The following is a 21370-nucleotide window of genomic DNA, read 5'->3' on the forward strand; positions in this document are numbered from 1 at the left end:
GAGGCACAGTGGATAAAAATCCACCTGCCAGTGCAGGGGACATAGGTTTGACCCCTGGGTCCAGGAAGATCCCACATGCCAAGAAGCAATTGAGCTTGTGCGCCACAACTACTGAGCCTGCGCTCTGGAACCCTCAAGCCACAACTACTGAAGCCCGCATACCTAGAACAAAGCGAAGACACCAAAATGAGAAGACCCCACTCTCTGCAACTAGAGAAAACCCACACAAAGCAACAATGACCCAGTGCAGCTGAAACTAAATAAAAGAAATACCACCTGCAAAGAGTAATAAATAGAATAAATGCTGAGGATAAAAATGATATCTGTATTCATGCTTTAATCTTCTTTAAACAATGCCATGAACAGAACACTGAAAACCTTAAGTTTTCCCAATCATTCAAGAAAAGCTGAGTAAGACAGTCCTGACTGCATAATGCAATACTTTTAAATATTATAAACTCCGACCTGTAGTAAAACAATTCATATTATAAGACTACTTTCCCCCTCTAACGATCTCATTCTATAAATGATTAGTTACCATGCACAACAAATCAGAAGTTTCACACACCCACTCACATACTCTAAGAACACACCAAAGGCTAGTTTTCTTATCTTTCAGAGTTTATTGTGTACATACACATTTCACAAGTTTTTGTTTTTAAAGTCTGTACACTTCACAAGACAGTACAAACTAGCTACAATCTTCTAGCAACGCATCAGGACATTAACACAGACCATGATTTTTGCCCTAAAACAGGCAATTGTGCTACTCCAACTCTCTGAGAGAGATTTTCCCAGTATGTCATGTGGCCCAGGCACCTCCTCTTCTGTAACTTCAACTTCTGAAACTGGGCCACAAGCCCAAGCGTTATCTTTACTTCTGTTTCAGGTTCAGTTCAATGCAGATACTCTTGAGGCTTCACTTTTTCATCTTCATATCGGCTTCAATGGCACAGCGGCGCCCCCTGGTTCCCCCATCCTAGATGACAGGCAGATAAAGAAAGGGAGTGTGAATGAGTTACCTATGATGTAAGAGACAAGGTGCAACAAGAATGCTGGATATTTGGTTTTAGGGGGAAAGAGTGGGGAGAATCAAAAGAAAAATCCAGGGAATGAGGGGCATTTATCTGTCCTTCCACAGAGTGGGCTAAAAAGCACCTTCGAGTAGTGTGTGAGAAGAAATAAAGGACAGAGTACCTTGCTCCTGCCCTGGGGTCCCACAGAATGACTGAGTCATCCCACCCAGGCCCCAAATGATGTGCAAAGGAACAAGAAGAGTAAAAGATGGGTGTGAGAGCCAGAAAGGGCAGTGGATAGTGAGATTCTTGGCTAACATACCTGTCCAGCTGTTGATCCCTATAAGAAAGGCCTTTCCTGCAGACTGACCCTGGCACTAGTTCCCTAGCACCTCCTGAGTTGTCTTCCATGAGATCAGGACAATCAGAAAGCTTCTTTCCATCTGCTGCTCTCTCCCTGCAGCCCAGCTCCTTCCTCTTGTGCAATACTTTGCTGTCTTCAATAGATAAAAGATTCTATTAACCAGCCTTGCAACAACCAGTCAATTGGTTCGGGATACAGAGTCATTGTTGCAGGCCAGTAAGAAAGAATGGAGACTAGTGTTCTGTCTGTTGTACAGGCTGAGGCCTGCAGGTAAGATGAGCTGGTGAACACTTCAGCTGGGCCAGGCCATTTTTACATTTCTAATATGCAAGGACTTCTTAGAGTTCATGAACACCAGCTGCCTCTGAGACAACATTAAGTATAAAAATAACACCCTTGCATTTGTAGAACACTTTAATTTTTTTTTTTCAAGCCAGTTTCACACCTATTATTTCATTTTATCCTCACAACATCCCTGTGAGGTAGGCTGGACATGTACCTCATTATATTATCTCCATCACACAGATGAGGAAAACAAGGCTCCAAGAGAAAATCCAGTGAGTTTTAAAATTATATGGTTTTCTAGGCTGATATCCTTTCATTATACCATGAATTAGTGCCTCGTAATGAACACAGTCAAAGGTTTGTTCAAATCAGAGAGGAAAAGAAAGAAGTCTATAGGTTAGCTTTATTAAGCTTATCTCTAATTCCACCAGCCACTACTAAAGGTAGGGGTCACTGTTACTGAGATCTTTATCTTAAATTTTACTGGATGTTTATGTATCAGGCATCACTCTTGCAACTTATTATTAGAGGAAAAGGAAAAAAAAAAAACAAAAAACCCATGCGCGGAGTATCTTTTTAAATGCCAGTTAGCAGCTGCTGCTCTGAGCAATCTTCTATTTACAAAAAAAGAACTGCCAAAAGGTGAAGTCAAGAAATGAGGAGCAGGTGCATCCTAGATCCTTACCAAGAATACCTCATTTCAGCTTAGTGAAGTCTTGAAACAGTCCCTACCCAGCCCACACACACACACATGCAGAAAGACAGGAATGCAGGAGAGGCAGTTTCTTATTTGATGACTTGAATAAACAGACGTTTGAGACATTGCCACAGTCTGCACATTGGATTTCCCTCTGCCACCCACCCCCAGCAAGAGCTGAGAATCTTTGTGGCAACACCACCCCTTGCAGCATTCAATACTTACAAAGAGAGAGAGAAGGAAGGCAGGAGAGCCCATGGGGACACTGTCCTGTTAGAGGACAAACAAACACTGATCAGGTTCCACAGAAACTCTCAGCTGCAAGCACCCCAAACCTCAGGACAGAGACACAAGCACCACGCACACAAAGACAAAATTTTAAAACTCAAGAATAAGAGGAAAGAGATCCAACAGCAATCTGGCCATTATGCCTCTGGAATAGGAACTGATGGTCCCCAAATGCTACAAGTTAAGTCATTTCTCCCAACTTGTGAGCACTCTTCCAGAGGAGGTAATAATTCATTCACTCAGCTCACAATTTCTCCCATGTGACTGAGTCTTTCAGTCACAGCAGGTTTCTTCAATGTCTGATGGGAGCAAACAACTACCATTTTAAGATCTTGATGTCTGTATACCACTGGAATGTAGAAGCCTGGCAGTACCAAGTAGTAACATAAGGTTCCTTGGATGCTTCAGACTTCTATCACTGGAACACTGGCACACATGCTCTTCCTTGGTCTCCTCACCTTCTCTGAAGCATCCTGTTTGCGGGTGGAATCTCTGCCTCGAAGACTTTTAGCACTGATCCCAGACTCAGAGGTTTGCATAATCAACTGTGTGGCCAGGAATTGCTGTAGGGAGAAGAAACAGAGTTGGCCCTAGAGACCTGATCCATCAAGGAAGAACGAAGACACCTTAGGCTTTGTAAATAGGAGTATGGTATCCTTCTGCAAACACCATTCAAATACATCTACTAATTAGAAGTTTAGCACATTAAGTTTTAATTCTTCTTGGGTATGATAAACAATCAAAATGCCAAATGGCTCTAAGTTTTGTTGTTGCTACAATACAGCATCAAAATCTCTATGCTCTAACTGTATAAAACACAGAACCATACTCAGTTATCTTACAATAACGTATAATGGAAAAGAATTTGAAAAAGAACATATATATTAGGTTGGTGCAAACGTAATTGTGGTTTCAGGCCATGAATTTTTAATCATTATAACCAGGCTCAAACACATCTTTATTGATCAAAATAGGAACCATTACAATCAACACATTTTTGCCAATGAGAAATAAAGTTTATTTCTGTAGCATAAAAACTCGTGCTTTGGGATTCAACAAACTCTTGGAGAGCATTTTCTGCCTCCTACTGGTTGTGGAAGCATTTTCCCTACAAAAAGTTGTTGAGATGCTTGAAGAAGTGGTAGTCAGTTGGCGAGAGGTCAGGAGAATATGGCAGATGAGGCAAAACTTCATAGCCCAATTTGTTCAACTTTTGAAGTAGTGGTTTTGTGATCTGCGGTTGGGTGTTGTCATGGATAAGAACTGGGCCCTTTCTATTGACCAATGCCAGTTGCAGGAGTTACAATTTTTGGTGCATCTCATCGATCTGCTGAGCATACTTCTCAGATGTAATGGTTTCACAGGGATTCAGAAAGCTGTAGTGGATCAGACTGGTAGCAGACCACCAAACAGTGACCATGACCAATTTTTGGTGCAAGTTCAGCTTTGAGAGGTGCTTTGGAGCTTCTTCTTAGTCTAGCCACTGAGCTGGTTGTCGCCTGCTATTGTATAAAATCCACTTTTCATCACATGCCACAATCCAATCAAGAAATGGTCTGTTGTTGCGTGGAATAAGAGAAGACAACACATCAAAATGATTTTTTTGATTTGCGGTCAGCTCAGGAGGCACCCACTTATCAAGCTTTTTCACCTTTCCAATTTGCTTCAAATTCTGAACGACCATAGAATGGTCGACGTTGAGTTCTTTGGCAACTTCTCGCATAGTTGTAAGAGAATCAGCTTCAATGATGGCTCTCAATTGGTCATTGTCAACTTTCACTGGCCAGCCACTAAGCTCCTCATCTTCAAGGCTCTCATCTCCTTTGCAACACTTCTTGAACCACCACTGCACTGTATGTTTGTTAGCAATTCTTGGGGCAAATGCATTGTTGAGGTTGTAAATTGTCTCTGCTGCCTTACGACCTATTTTGAACTCAAATAAGAAAATCGCTTGAATTTGCTTTTTGTCTAACATCATTTCCATAGTCTAAAATAAATATAAAACACACGGCAAGTAATGTCATTAGCAAAAAACAAAAAGCAAGAAATGCGCATTAAAATTATGTATAAAATAACCACATTTATTTAACAAAATTAAGAAAGTATTCCAATATCAAATGGCAAAGTTCAATAATACAAAACTGCAATTACTTTTGCACCAAACTAATATATATGTAACTGAATCAATCTGCTGTCCACTTGAGACTAACACAACACTGTAAACTAACTATACTTCAATTAAAAAAAAAAAAATCCTTAAAAACAAATCTATATGCTCTAAGAAAGAAAATGAGAGAATAAAACTAGATGAACTGAAGCAACTTAAGTAATCACTAGGCACTAATCACTCTCTCTCTGTAGAGACAGACAACATCCCTTTTAGTTCAATACCCAAAGGGTGCCTGGTAATGCAACTACAGGATAGAAGTAGGTTCCCTGCAATGAAAAGGCTGTCTACCATATACATACTTTATGTCACTTAAAAATATACATTCACCATTTCATAAAAATTTTATTGATATATGCCCAAGAAAGGTAGAATATTTCCTCACATTTCATTTAGCAAACCAACATGAGAAAACCAACATAAATGCAGCAAGAAGAAAATTGTACTGTGTTCCTGACGGCTATTCCAAGTAAAAATCCCAGCACCCCTTCCTAATATCAACACAAATCCTTCTCTTGAATAATTTAAAACACTCAGGATACTCAAAGTACCTGGATCTGCTCCAAAACATCTCGCTGCATTTCTACTGCCATATGGTAGACATCGTGGTCTGAGCTATTATACATCACAGCATTCTGGAACATCAGCATAATGTCACGCTGAAATTCGGCTGTGCTGCGGATCAGTCCATTTTCAATGTTTTTCTTAATAGTTGACAAATCCATAGGCCTAAAAAACAGAGCAGGGGGAAATAGGAACAGAGAGGGAAAGAGGACTCAACAGGATCTTTGAATATATTATTACCACATACACTTCCTAATATATACTTTCAGTCCCAGCTGCCAGGACTCAAATATAAAGCCCTAAAACAAGTACTTAACCCCCAAACAAGTACTTAACATAAAAACAAAAAGTCAGTCAAATAAGTATTGAGAAAGGTAATAAAGGGGGTTAATTCTTTTTAGACTCAATGATATAGTCAATGAAATAATTAGTATTCTGTCATCCTTACATCAAATAAAATTTGCTTTACACTTTCTGTCTATAGAAAAGTCCACTAAGACTGGAAAGCTTACAATTCAGGCCAAGTCAGCAGGCTGAATGGGTCATGGCTTACCTCTGTACAATGCTGTGGTAGCCAGGTGCTATGTCATCTGTAACAGGCTGGAGGAAGACATTGGCATACCTGTCCAAAAAGAATTTGGTGCCAATTACTGACTTTTCCTCCAAGAAGCTCAAGTAATGGAACTTGATCTAAAGGACTGAACATTTTAAGAGCCAATGCTATCAGTCATATATAAGCCTATTTAGACTTTTCTAGTTACCAAAAGAGCAGGAGGAAACATTTCCTATTAACTGGTAAAGCCCACTCACCTATGATTAGCTGCAGCTCTCCATACAAGCATGATGGCTTTCTTCCAGATTTTCTGTGCCTGAATAGCTTCCTGATCCTCACTACAGACAGAGCTGAAATAAAATAGGAGAGTCCCACTTGGTGTAAGTCCAAAAAAAAAGTTCTAACTATTTATCAAATGTTTGTTCAGGCCAAGAAAGTGAAGATGAAAAAGTAAGACTAAAGAAAAGATCCTCTCCTACTTCTCACCTTCACTGCTTTGACCCCAAAGAAAGAATCGCTAATACTCACAACTGTGAAGAAGCAGGGCTGCTGGGGATGGAGTCTGCCAGTGTGTGGGACTGCAGCGTAGCATTGTGAATGCTAAAGCCATCGTCACTCTCACTCACAGGGGGTTCGTTATCCATTTCTGACAAATAGCCTTCTCCTTGATCTTCTTCCTTAGGCTCCTCTAGGCTTGCCGCTTCACTGACTCCATCTTCCTCCTCATCCTCACCTGGGGCATCCTTAGACATAGTGTGTTCCAGTCAACAAATTGAAAGGAGAGCAAAACTATCTAGCAAAGCATCATTAAACATGATCTGTCTTTTGGATTAGATCAGTTCTAGGAAATGGCCTCACACTATTTCCTGACTGAGCCCTCTATCACTTATACTAGCATCTACTTACAGATACTGATTGATCAAGTAATTTAGAACCTGGACAAAGAATAAGACCCAGGATCTTTTTAAAAGGAAGAAAAAAAAAAGCTACTTACTTAAGACTAAGCTAAGAGGCGTTCCTTCTTTCCCCTTGCTCTTGAGAGGAACTCTGACCCTGGGTACAAATTATCAAAAATAGTTTTTATTTTGTGTCTCATCTGATGGAGCAAGCTCACATCGCATTACTTTAAGTCTGTTTGTTACTACTGCTTTAATAATTCTAAAAAGAAAACTTTGGATGACTTTCTCTGTATAGTATAATTAATAATCTGATTTCCTATATGCTCTCCCTGGCTCTGGTATCCCTACTCACTCCAAATCTTCTGAATGTATCAAAGCTTCTCTGTGCATTATATGCAAAGAAGGGTCTGTGTGATAGTCATAAACTCTTTCAGATAGGAAGCACATGTTGCCACAGTATTCCCACTATGCCTAACTGTCCACTGCAGCTTTTCCGCATGCAACTCCTTAACCAGTCTCATCTCAGAGAATAAAGATGTGAGTTTACTGAAATTCATTAAAAAGGTAGTGCTATAGGGAAATCTAGTCACACAGCAAGAGGAATAAAGAAAAGTCTGAAATACCTTTATCTGGCTTCCAAAAATAGTCCCTGATTCTTCTTTCAATGAGTCTGCAGAGGAGAGAAAGACTACCTGAAGATTTTTCCACCTTAGCCCTCCCCTTCCTATGGACAATAATCCCCTGCAGCTCTCCTTTCCATGCTGACCTACTCTATCTCCTCTACTTGCCCACAACCCACAATCCCTCAGAAGCCAAAGCAAATGATTTAAAGTTAGTTACAGGGTACATATTTCCTGGCTTTATTATTTATTTACCTGACATTTCAAACTTGTGCTGAGTCTCTGCCTCTAAAGGATCTTCAATGGGATTTGAGACAACATGTGATGGAGACAACATGCTTTCAGGGGATGCCTGAAGACCAAAAAAGAATAAGTACCTTAAGTCCTGGTAAATCACTATAGCTTGTACTTTATTCTTCAATGATAATGAAACTATATAAGAAATTCTAAGTCTTACCTATGAAATATGATTCTAATGGTCACCTTAATATATACAGGGCTAAGTAAATATATATAGCACTGATCATACCTATGGGCTTTGGACACCAACATGTCAGAACACAGGAATACAATAGGAAAACCAAAGGCCCAAACTGTCACTTCTTACATAAGGTATAACCCTCTACCCTCTCCCAACCCCCTGCCAAACCCCTGATCTTAAATACCTCTGTCTTCACTGCTGTAAGTGGAGTCTCATCACCTTTCCTACTGGAAACATCTGCTTCAGTAATTTCTCCAGTTGCTATACTTCTGGGTTCCTCGTCTAAGTCCTGACTCCTGAGTTCTGGTGGCTCCATATTTGTGGCTGGAACAACTCCAGATACCATTTCAGCCCCTGAAATGCCTTGCTCTGGTTCTGCAGGTTCCATTTTGATCTCAACACCAGGCTCCCTGATGTCCACCAGTTCATGGATTCCTTTGCTTTCTGTGTCTTCAAAGTCCAGCCTCTCTTGCTTGACTGTCATCTCTGGTGCAGGGAGAGGTACTGGCTTATCCCGTTCCTGCTGGATAGAGTGCTCCCAGGGGCCAGGTAGTGACTGGGGATCATCATTCTCCTCACAGAATGACAGTGCTGCTTCCACTGCAGCCACATCCAGCACTTCGGGATGATCATCTACCTGTCCCATAATACATACACTGTTGAAGTCACAAAAAGAAGCCCAAGTCCCTCAATTCATTAGCACCCAATGAGATGGCCTGAATCTGAGCCTCTCTCTCCATCTCCTCCAGGTAGAAGAAGCAACCAATGTACAGGAACCTGTCTGGTGCAAACCAGTAGGTTGGGCAGATGACTAGTATGTCAGCATCAAAGGGCTTTGGGACTAGAGATGGAGATGGGAGGAAGCAGGAGAGCTGTTTATGTAATTCTTACTGCAAGGAGAAGCTGAGGAGAGAAGTCTATGTAGGACCCATGAAACATTCCTTGGGGCTTTGCTGAATAGTTACCTTGTCCTCAATGATGGCAATGATGTCCCCAACAGTCTCAAAATCCAGCTCTTCACCTGTGTAAGACACTGCAATATCCATCTTCTCAGCCAGATCTAAATCTTCCTTCCCATCAATGCTGGGAGCCTTTGATCCTCCAGGGGCCTCTGCTACCCCTGATCGGAAACACTCTTCTTTGATAGAATTGATGATCATGGAGATTTCACTGCTATCCATGGAAACAGTCACAGTATGTGGATCCCCCACAGCCTCCATGGGAACACATGTGTCAGGCTGACTCACTGAATAACAGGAAAAGAAAACCATCTCAGAAGCTTGTTATCAACTGCCCAACTGGAGATCATGGCAAAGCTTAGAGAGATGTCAAGTACCCATACACTTAAGCTCAGTAGAAGTTATCTTACATCTGCCTATGTTTTCTTCTCCTCAGTTTTATCTAGAAAGGTGAGAACACATTCTCAAGCCCACTTATATGTGTACACTTAGTCTTTTTCACCAATGAATAAATGCCCACCCACTTCTTCTCATATCCTTGTTTTTGTAAGGATAAAGATAGTACATGTCTACAGAGAACAGAAGCTAATGCTCTTGGTCACCTTTCTCTAAATGAAGCTCAAAATGAAATTCTGGATCTAGTTGCTGCTCAGGGCGTGGGTCAAGGACGCACCTGGAGCTACACTCTCAGGAGTGGAGACAGCCGGAGCAGAGGATGGTGCTGGCAGCGCAGGCATCATGACAATGGTAGCCTGGGATACAGATTCTACAGGGGGTGCCACAAGTTTAACTGGAGGTTCACTGGCAACAGTAGTGAAGGAAGCAAGAGGTGTGGTGAACTGTGTAGGACCAGCTTCTAAAAGCCGGGAAAGAGTAGGAGTACCTAACAGACAAAGAGGCACACAAACGAGGTAAGAAGAAAGCACATGAACAAGAAGCAAATAATAGCCTCTTTAAGACTCAACCAAGGAAATTTTTAGACTCAAAGGATGAAAGCAACTCCTCTGTTAAATAAGCTCATTATCTATATCCTTACTTTTCCAAATCTTACTTAAGATCTTCTGCCAAGTTAGGAATGACTCAAAGCACTAGAATACACAACTCATATGAAAGATGAGGAGCAATTTAAAAACAAACAAACAAACAAAAACGGTATGAATAAATCTGTCACTTCTACTGAAGTTGAGCATGCTATAAACCACTCAAATGTAACATCACTCAAACACCAAAATCTAACATTTGGCATTTTATGAAACTATTTTTTGCTTTACATTTTCTACCTCATTTAATTCTTACTACATCCTTGAGAAGTATGCATATTGCAACTAATAGAAAATTGAGATTCAAGAGTTAAAGTTATCTATCCAAAGTCACAAACCCAGGGCATGGCAGGCCTGAAACTTGTTAAGTCTAGCGTTTTAGTTCCAAATCTTGTCTCCCTATACTATAGTCTCAGGTATCCCTAGCACCCTTCTGTGATTTTGCACCTTGACCATTAACTTCACTATTCTTAATACAATCTATACCATGTTCTCATCTAAGATATTCAGTATTTTGAAGATGAAGTGGATTTATAATTTTGAGCTCCATGTGGCTTAAGAGGTAATGCAGCTCCAAGGCTGGGCTTTAAATCTAGGATTCACAGTTGCTTAATAACAAAGGCTAGAAACCAAGGGCAATCAATGCCATGTTCAACATTTCTAATACAAAGTAGATAATGGAAAAGTAGTGACTTACCTGAGGCAGCAGGGGAGGCTGCAACAGTGCTGGGTGTTTGCTGCATCTCCCCACCATGTATCATGGGAAGGACCCCGCCTACCTCCAAGAGGACACCTGTACTGTTCAGGTGGCCAGAAGCCACAGCCATTTCACTCTCATTGACCTACCAGGGAAGAACAGAGGCGAAGGCTACACTCAAGCTTTCCTTTATTACCACTTCCCAAAAAAAGCTCCAGCAGTTGGCCAAACTTCATGAAACTAAAAGTTAATATCCAAAGAAAATAATTGCAGACCCAGGGGAAACTCTAATTTTCAAATCTTATGAACAAGAGTTCTCTGGAGAAGAGAACCAAAATAATTATGGTTTCAGATACCTCCGGACCCAAGGATACTATCAACTACTTGTTTTGTTTTTAAATTAACATTAACTAGGAGATCTCTTCCTCTTTTGAACTTTATTTCCATGTATATTTTAGGTTATATTTTAGGTCCCGGGCACTCCCTTCCAAATTACTAAATAACCACAGCTCTCAAACACCCACAGAAGTCTCCATACCAGTCTGGGGCTAGTAGGCAGGAGGCTGCCCTTCTTCAAGAGCTCTGACAGCAGAGGGGAAGGGGGTGGAGTTGCTTTCTGTCCAAGCATCTTTTTCTGGGGTGAATCATCTGTTACTGGGGTCATGGGGGCTTCTAAGGGTGCAGAGCCTGGAGGAAGGGTGTCAGGAATTCCAGGAAACGAGGTGACTGGGGTACTCGGCAAAGTCCCAGGGGTTACCTAAGAGACAACAGAGAACCTTTATCTGACTTCTCAAACTCAGGAAGGTTCCCTACTAATCTGGATGGGTTAGTGTATTTAACTATTACTTTATTAGTCCTGAGTGGAACTGCCCAGAAACCCTCAACCCCTCTTGCTCTTAATCACACCTTTCTCCCCCCCCAATTTTTCTCTTCCACCCACTCAAACCCAAAATGACTCAATCTTTCCACCCAACTTGCCTTTTATAAACTCCTTACCCACTACCAATACTGTATTTACAAAGAAGTCATCCTATATTTCAGCAAGAATTTCATAAGACCAGTACACTTACAAGTAACTCCTTAACTTAGTCTTTTACCTATTTCTAAAAATGGTTCAAAAGGCTCAATGTTTTTAGGTCCATTCTTATCCTAAAGCACAGAACATGATGAGTCTTCAGCATTCAGACCAAGAGAGGAAACTGTCTCTAAGCCAAAAGTGGTTTCCTCATTACTCAGCTCTCAGCTGGCTTATTGCCCCTTGCTGATCAATTCCTGTGGATGGTAATATACTCACCCCAGAGGCGGCCTCTTCCATAGTGGTTGCATTCAAGTCCGCAAGTGGATAATCACCTCCAGGGGAGGCAGAATCTATAGGAGAGCGGACCATCACAGTAGGTAACCTCCGAGGGGGTGTTTTTACTGCTTGACGGGCTAGAACATAAAAAAGAATGATTTCTGTCTTCAAGATTAAAAAAAAAAAAACTAGACTCTACTCTGCTATTATACAACAAAAGACAAACAGAGATGTTGTATTATTAAAGCAATGTAAGAATCTAGATTAGAAAGCTTTCTTTCCAAGTTTTTAGCCTAATTTTTCCTATGAGCAAATTCGTATACCCCAAAGGTTCCTAGAGTAGGAAAGTAGTTTAAACATCCCTCAGTATCCTCTACAACAACTTGAGATTCTGCTTAAACAAGCAAAGACCTTATTGGTTCACAGCATGTATTCCTAGAGTTATATATGCTTAAGTTCCTCCCCTTATCCAGTGACTGAGCTATTCTCCATCTTTTTACAGAATCTGACTTCTAAAACCTTGTTTATGTTCAGTAGGTTATTATAAGGCTTTTGTACTTAAAAGTCAAAAGGTCTAGTGAGTTGTGAATAGAGCTCACTTTCTAAGAGCTTCTTCCTAGACACAAAGGGACACTTTTATTCTGATGAAAGAGAAGATGACAGAGGAAAGTGTGCAAGTAAATTGGAATTAGTGGATTCCATGTTAACAAATATTTTTCGACTGCCATCAACATGCAGTACTGTACAGTCAACTGCTAGTCATTAGGTTCACCTTACCCTGATATGCCGCATCTGTAGCCTTCCTCTTTACTTCAGCCTCCTCTTCTTCCAGTTTCTTTTTCCTAAAGAGAAAATTAAGGGTTAGATCCTAGCTGACTCTAGCTCCTCCACAGTTCATAGTGCCCTCACAAGGAAATGTTTTTTGGCCAGGCTAGCTCTTTTTAGAGGAAAAGCCTAAAGGAAAAAACAAAAACAAAAAAAACCCACAAACTTTATCAGCAAAATAGGGAAGTTTGAGTATACTACCTAACTACCAGTTCTTTACCCGGCAAACTAGAGCCACTTTTAAGTTAGAACTAAGTTATGTTCTCACAGTGAAATGTTCTATCACATTACCTTCTAAGACTCACCACCCCCTCCCAGCTTCCAGGCCACTCTGCAGCTGTCCCTTTCCAAAAATCTCAAGTCTAAAGGGGTGGCAGATGTAGGAAATAAGCCAGATTACTTAAGGAGTAAAGAGGGCAAAAAAGAGAAGAAGTATAGATGGAAAAATAGTATAACCCACATCGCAATGTCATTGCAAAGTTCATCCAGTCTGCTGTCCATGTGCCCAGCTTGAATTAGTTCTGCATCTCTTTTCAGTCGTCTGTAGGATGAGAGGTGGGTAGACTAGGTTTTTTAATCTATTTAAAAATTTCTGACTAGAGTAAGTTAGCCCCATTTGTCTCTCCCAACCATTTTGCATTCTCTCTGATAAGTACCTATATTTTTCCTGGGTTTCTTTTATCACTTTCTTTAGTTCCTCAACTCGCTCAGCAGTCAGTTTCCGAACAATGACATCTTCAACGGTTTCTACCACTTCTCCCTTTTCACCCCGTTTCCGTCTATGGAAAATTTAAAAAAACACACACACAGAGTTGAATAAGAACATTATTTCTACTCCCACTTGCTTTCTTTGAGGCTTCTCCACCACCTAACCAAATATTATTACTACTATATTTTTACAATTTTATCATATCATAATATAAATAATTTCTTTTTTTAAAAAAAAGCAGACTTCTATAGTAAATATTCTCCACTAAAGAGATTTGGTTCAAATGCCTGGCTCTGTACTCACTTTGGGGTCTCAGTGGTCTCTAGAAGCTCTGAGTACTGGGAAGCACAGTGCTGTGGAAAAAAGTGAAAAAATGATGACCAAGCCTAAAAACGGACGACCTTTTAAAATTTCAACATGTTACACTAAGGTTTAGACAGGAGAGCTATATTTACAGTATGAGTAGCTTCTAGGAGGACAATTACTTTGCAATCAAATCAGTTAAAAATAATCAATACCATAATACAGAATACAAATATGTATTTGTATAATACATAATATAAATTCTGGCATGGAATTTGTGTATTTGGGGAAAGACCAGCCACGAGCCAATATTTGTATCTAATATCTACTGAGTAGTTACTATATACATGGCACACAATGGCACCCCACTCCAGTACTCTTGAATGGAAAATCCCATAGACGGAGGAGCCTGGTGGGCTGCAGTCCATGGGGTCGCTAAGAGTCGGGCACGATTGAGTGACTTCACTTTCACTTTTCACTTTCATGCACTGGAGAAGGAAATGGCAACCCACTCCAGTGTTCTTGCCTGGAGAATCCCAGGGACGGTGGAGCCTGGTGGGCTCCCGTCTATGGGGTCGCAGAGTCGGACACGACTGAAGTGACTTAGCAGCAACAGCAGCAGTGCTAAATGTTTTCTAGGTATTATCTCAACAAAATCTTTGAAACAAGCTTGAATCAACTTTTATCTCTATTCTACAAATCAGAAAACTGAGGATCATGGTTCAAAGTTTTAAGTAAAATCATATTAAACTCAGATCTACCTAACGTACAAGACTACGCTTTTCACTCTTATGCTACACTGAAAAGAACAGTTTGTAATAGTGTGAGCATACATGGATGGATTGGCAAATACTGACAAAAAGGAAAAGTATTCTCAACTACTCTTCATGGTACAAAAGCCTTGTGATCAGGACCTGGTCACAGTGGTCAGAAAGACCATCATAAAAACTTCACAAATAATAAATGTTAGAGACGGCATGAAGAAAAGAGAACCCTTTAACACTATTGTTAGAAATGTAAATATAGAAAACAGTATAGAGGTTCCACAAAATATAAAAAATAGAACTATCATATGATTCAGTAATCCTATTCTGGGGCATATATCTGGACAAAACTACAATTTGAAAATATATATGCACTTCTATGTTTATAGCGGCACTATTTACAACAGTCAAGACATGAAAACAACCTAAATGTCCATCAACAGATGCATGGATAAAGAAAATGAAGTGTGTGTGTGTATGCACATAATGGAATTATTCCTCAATCATAAAAAAGAATGAAATAATGCCATTTGCGCAACAAGGATAGAACCAGAGATCATACTAAGCAAAGTAAGTCAGAAAGAGAAAGACAAATACCATATGATATCATTTATATGTAGAATCTAAACTACAATACAAATGAACGTATGTATGAAACAGAAACAGATTTCCAGATACAGAGAACAGACTTGTGGTTATCAGGGGGAGGGTGTGGAGGGGAGAAATTAACACATTGTAAATCAACTATACTTCAATAAAATTTAAAAAAGAAACAAACATAAGAACAAATAAATAAGCAAGATATTGTCATTTAGTTACCAGGTTGTGTCAAACTCTTTTGCGACCTGATAAACTATAGCCCGTCCAGGCTCCTCTGTTCATGGGATTTCCCAAGCAAGAATACTGGAGAGGGTTGCCATTTCCTTCTCCAGGGGCTCTTCCCGACCAGGGGCCCAACCCATATCTCCTACACTGGCAGGCGGATTCTTTACCACAGAGCAACCAGGGAAGCCCAAATGAGCAAGATACTTAAAAGACAAAAAAAAGGGGGGGGGTAGAAAAGGAGAAGGGGGGAGCAGGACCTGGAAGGGAACGCACTTTACATCTCAAAAAGTGCTCTAAAAGAACATGTACTTGGGAACTTACTTTTTGAGAGAACCAGTCTGGAGGGCGGCCAGGTTCTGCAAAGGGCTTGATTGCTCTGCTAACTGATACCCTACAAAATGAGAAAAGCATCACACACTAAATTGAAAAAAAAAAGAGAGAGAGAGAAGGTATATATCCACAGTTCAAGGTTTAGAGTACAAAATCTGGGGAAAAACTGCTACTGGGAAACATTCTGGAATACATGACTATGGCAAAGGACACAGCTACTGAAAAGTCGTTTTGGAGGGCAAGTATCACTGATAAACAGTTTCCCTACATGATGTATTTCCTGAGTGAAGTGCAGGTATTAGGACCTACACTAAGGTATCATTTCTGTTCATTTGGGAAATTTTTTCTTTGGTTCTTTTAGAAGATATCTGTCTTTTGAGAAGCAATATTCCAGACTCCCAAAAGTTATCTTTTGATCTACTAATACAGTTCTTAAGAACATAATATAAGAAAATAATTTCACAAAAGAAGCACCAGGAAGAAGGCATGGACATCCTCCCCACAATAACCACAAGTGTGCTGATCAGACTGATGAACAGTTAGGTTTTTTCTAAATGACTGTAACAGCCCATTTAACTTATGGTACTTCTCAAGAAAATATTACACCCATAAAAATAACTATGAAATATATGTGGTGATACAGAACATATTTATAACAATATTTACTGAAAAAAAAGACACGATTTTCTGCTATGATGCACTTATATGACCTTTTAAAAAGCTAAGAGATATAAAGAAAAAGGAAGAAAAGGCAAAAATGAAAACAGACTGAAATGGCTTGAAGCAAGAATGTGAAGGGGCTTCAACTTTGTCAATTTCTTTAAAAAGATCTGAAGGAAACACGACAAAACATTAGGATTTGTTAAATCCAGGTACCAGATACACAGGCACTCTATTATTCTGCCTACTTCTCTATGAGGTTGAAGTATTTCACAACTTTAAAAAGAAGACTTTTAAATTCTGTGTTGGGATAATGGTTTCACAGAGTTCGTTTATAAAAAAATTCACTTTAACATTGTTATGTAGACAACTATCAGCAAAAAATAAAGTCTGATCCATAACAAACTTTCTTTAAATCAAAAAAAGCCTCCAAATCAAGATTTAAATATTTTTTTAAATGTACACAAAAGTACTAGGGAAAAAAAAGGACAAGTATTTTATAACCTTGGACTAGGGAAGAACTTTCTAATTAAGTCACAAAATCCAGGGGCTATAAGAGAAAATTTTTAATAAATAAACTGTATTTTAAGACCCTTAATGTAAAAATACTACATCAAGTAAAGCCAAATAGCACACTAGTTTTTTGAAAATGTACCCCAAGATGTAGATAAATGGCTAATCTCCCTAATATATAAGGAGCCACCTTCACCCTCCCCACCCCACCAGTAAAATTAAAGAGAAAGACTAATAGGTAGAAAAATGGGAATAGTTTACAGAAAAGGAAATACAGGTGTCTTTTTAACAGAAGACATTTAACTTCACTCATCATAGGACAGATGCAAGTGAAAGATATGAGAACTGTTTCAAAGTTTTGATCTTATACTGTCAATGATCAAAAATACATAACAACACATTCTATGAGCCAAGGCATAGAAAAATAGGTATGACATATCACCAATGGGAGTATAAATTGAAACAAATCTCTGAGTAGGGCAATTGAAATGCTTAACAAATTTTTTTAACTTATATGTTCTTTGAATCAATAATTCCACTTTCAGTTTATCTAAGATACAAATCCACACATAACTATACAATGCTATATTTCTATTAGCATATGTCCATCAACAGAGTTCTAGTTAAATAAATTATGGTATATCCATAAAACAGTATCATGCAGCTGTTTAAAAAAGAGCTAGATATTCATATGAAGATATACAATGATCTATAAGGTATAATACTAAGTTGAAGGGGAAAAAAGGCAGCAGTGCCAAAGTAAAGTAAAATGTGCATAGTATATAACCAGTTGTGTTTGAGAAAGATCTTTATTTGCTTTACACAGCAGTAAAAATTACATACTATACACTGCGTGGGTGCATGAGTGCTCAGTCATGTCCAACTCCATGGACTGTAGCTCATTAGGCTCCTCCATCCATTTAATTTTCCAGGCAAGAATATTGGAGAGGGTTGCCATTTCCTACTTAGGGCCACTTGTGTTTAAAGAGGAGAGAAAAGGTGGTCCAATGGTTAAGAATCTGTCTGCCAATTCAGGGGACACAGGTTCAATTCCCACTGTGCAAAGATTCCACATGTCATGGGGCAATGAAGGCCCTGCCTTCAGAGCCCAGACTCTGCAACAAAATAAGTCACCTCAATGCACACTGCAAGGAAGAGTAGCCTCTGCTCGCAGCAACTAGAGAAAGCCCGTGCACAGCAACTAAGACCCAGCGCAGCCAAAAATAAAGGATTTTTTTTTTAAAGGAGAGGAAAAAAGAAAATATTTATTTGTTCAAGTATAAAATTTAATGGCAGAGAAACACACAAGGAAATGCTAATCCTGGGAGATAAGATACAGATGTGTACCATTTTGAATTTTGAACTTTATGTCTTAAGAACCTCCTCAAAACATAAATACAATTTAAAATTTCAAACTTTTACTTAAGTGTTCTTATACTTTTTAAAGAAAAATGTAATAAAATATACATATTGAGTTCTATTTCAATCCAGTTTACTTGATATTAATATTTTGTATAAAAATGAGTTCAGTTTATATTTGAGTTATATTTAAGTTCAATCTGAGATTCGTCAAATTACCATGCTTTGTTTTGTCAGGGTTTACCAGCTCAAGAATAGCTGCCACCTAGAGTATTCTGGTTTCCTCTTTGAAAAGTTATTTGAAAAATATATAGAATTGTAGAAGTGTTACATGTGATCAGTAATGGTGCTTTCATAAACTCATTTGAATGGTTAAAGTAGTAGAGATAAACCCTACAAATGCAAATTTATTAAGTAATTTGAACACTTTAGACAATTAAAAGGTATCTTTAGATACTGAGAGAAAAAAACAGCGGGGTGGGGGAGAACAAATGTTAAAAATGAGAGTATGTGCTGGTAGAAAAAAAGACTGGAAAAAACACACAGTCCTACTTTCTGGTACTTAAAAGACATGATGCTGGGAAAGACTGAAGGCGGGAGGAGAAGGGGACAACAGAAGATGAGATGGTTGGATGGCATCACCAACTCAATGGACATGAGTTTGAGTAAACTCTGGGAACTGGTAATGGACAGGGAAGTCTGGTGTGCTGCAGCCCATGGGGTCACAAGAGTCGGACACGACTGAGCGACTGAACTGAACTATGATCCAGCAATTCCACTCTTTCAAGAGAAATGAAAACATGCCTGCACAAAAGCTTGTACACAAATGTTCACAGCGGCATTAATTATAATATTCAGAAAAGTAAAAACAACCCAAATGTTCATCAACAAAAGAACAAAATGTAGTAAACCGATTTTGTAAACAAGGAACTACAATTTCCTCAAAACAAAGAATAAAGTACTGATACATACTCCAGCATGAACCCTGAAAGTATTATGCTAAGTGAAAGAAGCCAGCCCCAGAGTACCACAAAGTATATGATTCCATCTATATGAAATGATCAGAATAAGCTATAGAGAGACAGAAAGTAGATGAGTGTTTGGTGAGGGAGGTGGAAATATTAGAGAGGTAAGGAGATTTGTCGAGTGATTGCTTAAGGGGTAAGAGGTTTCTTTCAAGTGTATTTAAAATGTAAAATTAGACTCTAGCGCTGGTCCTATTACAGATATATATTAAATCCTATGAATTTAATAAATAAAATTATATTAATAAGTTTTAATAATTTTAATAAATTAAATTCTGTGAATATACTGGGAATTCTGTGAATATAATTTTATGACATGTGAATTGCATCTCTAGAAGGCTGTTAAACAAATATTGCTTAAAGGTTAACTACTGGAATCCACCGGTATTTACATGAAGGGAAAAAAAAAAAAAAACGGTTTCTAATACCCAAGGAAGCAGACATCCTAGATACCTCACCAATTTTGATCGCCACTCCTCATGACCGAAGACGCTAAACACAGCTTCTCTCGGATGGACCATGGCTCTGTAGGGCCAGTACTCAGCAGCTTATGTTCTGAAAGGAAAGATTTAGAGACAACCACTGAGGCACTAACTCTAAGCCCCAAAGGGAGGATTAAAAGCCTAATACAAAAATGTCCTAACCTGTAAGGACAAAGTGAGCCACTATCACCAAATCTTGATTTTCACCTCTCTAGTAAACACCACCACTAGGATGGTGCCTATTCATTGCATGAGAACTGCACTTGACTATCTGGCAAAACATTTTTCTTTAAATGCCATGGTTACGCTACCATATTAAAAAAAGAAAAAAAAAAGGCAAGTTAATTTAGGGCAGTTCTTCCAAAAAACCCAGTTTTAAGAATACTTTTTTCCAAGAACTTCCCTGGTGGTCCAGTGGTTAAGTCTGTGCCTTTTCACTAGCGGGGACGTGGGTTCCATGATCCTGCCTACCACCAACCTCCCCGCCCTGTCCAGGCCAAAAAAAAAAAAAAAAAAGGAATGCTTTATTCCAAAGTGCACCCAGGCCTTATTTCCCAGGATTCCGAGCGGCCAACCGACGCTACTGCCCCACCTCCTTCTTAGCATAAACTTGTTTACTTCTCTGTTACACCCATTCCCCTCAAGCTGTTAGGCCTAAAAGACCTTCTCAGTCCCTGAAACAGGGGGAAATGGCTGAGATACACGAAATGCATTTTCTCCCTAGTGGCAGAAAAAGCTCACGATTAACATGCCCCATTCCTCTGTGAGTACAGGCCTCACAAATGTTCGTCAGAAAATGACAGTTTGGCACCCCGGGCACTCCAAATCGCTCACAGTATCTCTGTCCGCACGCCGGAGCCTCTAAGGCACCTTTTTTCCCTCTCACATCGCAGAGCTGACAAACATACAAGAATTTTCTTGGGCTGCTTTTCGCAAAGCTCCGTGGCCTTGCACACAACTAGAGAGGCGCACTCATCGCGGCAACTAGAGAACAGTCCACGGGAAGCGACGAAGACCCAGCGCAGCCAATAAATAAAAATTCTAAAAACAAAAAAACTCCGCAGCCTTACTGAAATATAAGACTTCACGCTGCTGGGCCCTCAACCCCCAACCGCTGGCCTTAACAGCGCCGCTCGAGCCCAAATCTCTGACGGCTCTGGGCTCTCAGGTAAATCATTGCTTCTACTCCCTGAGAGTGTGACAAATCTGTTGCCTGGCCTTGGTTCTACAAACACCTTCCACGCAAAAGCAAGGCAAATACTTACTGCCCGTTCCCGTCGCCATCTTGGCCCCGACGTCTCCAACCCCCGAAGGAAGATTTCTGGCTGAATTGAAGCCCAAGGAATTCTGGGAAATAGAGTTCCAGCGTTTATTCGCGGTGCATCCTGGGAAATGTAGTCCCCTCTCCCCACCCTAGGATGAACTAGCGCCCAAAATCAGGTATTCTTGTGAGTTCCTGGGAAGGAATGTGCGAAAGAACAGAGAATGGTGGCTGAAGCCTTAGGATTTCCTTCAGGCTTCTTAGAAAAGAAATGCCTAAGGTTCAAGAAAAACTGATAAGCCGAAGTTCCAGTTGACCCAGCTCCAAAATCCGACAGTTGGTAACCCGTCCCACATTTGAGCAGAGAGGTCAAGCCGAAGAAAACCGTTT

The 21370-nt window shown here is 39.8% G+C and overlaps 1 protein-coding gene across 6 annotated transcripts; it reads right to left on the minus strand.

Annotated features, from left to right (window-relative positions):
• Positions 1-603: 603 nt before the first annotated feature.
• Positions 604-21346, minus strand: LOC129632995 (bromodomain-containing protein 8). Of its 6 annotated transcripts, XR_008704792.1 has the most exons (23): positions 20985-21338; positions 19696-19792; positions 15672-15741; positions 13762-13811; positions 13406-13528; positions 13210-13290; positions 12702-12766; positions 11925-12061; positions 11169-11387; positions 10631-10775; positions 9567-9776; positions 8900-9180; positions 8119-8571; positions 7709-7805; positions 7457-7503; positions 6463-6677; positions 6192-6284; positions 5935-6003; positions 5369-5546; positions 3109-3213; positions 2588-2632; positions 1339-1513; positions 604-979 (listed from the first exon to the last, which is right to left on the minus strand). XR_008704792.1 is itself a non-coding variant. In XM_055554765.1 (22 exons), exons 1-22 carry the CDS (start codon positions 21001-21003, stop codon positions 920-922), a joined length of 2859 nt encoding a protein of 952 aa, XP_055410740.1. In that variant the 5' UTR covers positions 21004-21333; the 3' UTR covers positions 604-919. The 6 variants fall into 6 exon arrangements, 5 of the variants coding, with proteins under 5 accessions (XP_055410740.1, XP_055410746.1, XP_055410731.1 ...); XM_055554765.1 differs by lacking the exon at positions 1339-1513 and having other exon boundaries at positions 20985-21333; XM_055554771.1 differs by lacking the exons at positions 1339-1513; positions 2588-2632 and having other exon boundaries at positions 20985-21336.
• Positions 21347-21370: the final 24 nt, after the last annotated feature.

This window comes from Bubalus kerabau, chromosome 1 (assembly GCF_029407905.1).
Source record: "Bubalus kerabau isolate K-KA32 ecotype Philippines breed swamp buffalo chromosome 1, PCC_UOA_SB_1v2, whole genome shotgun sequence".
Classification (NCBI taxonomy): Eukaryota; Metazoa; Chordata; class Mammalia; order Artiodactyla; family Bovidae; genus Bubalus; species Bubalus kerabau.

Coding starts and splice junctions, on each gene's coding strand:
- LOC129632995 (XM_055554756.1), bottom strand. Junction 5,547..5,934: donor TACCACAGCATTGTACAGAG/GTAAGCCATGAC, acceptor TCTGTTTTTTAG/GCCTATGGATTTGTCAACTA. Junction 4,638..5,368: donor ATGTTTTGGAGCAGATCCAG/GTACTTTGAGTA, acceptor TATTTATTTTAG/ACTATGGAAATGATGTTAGA.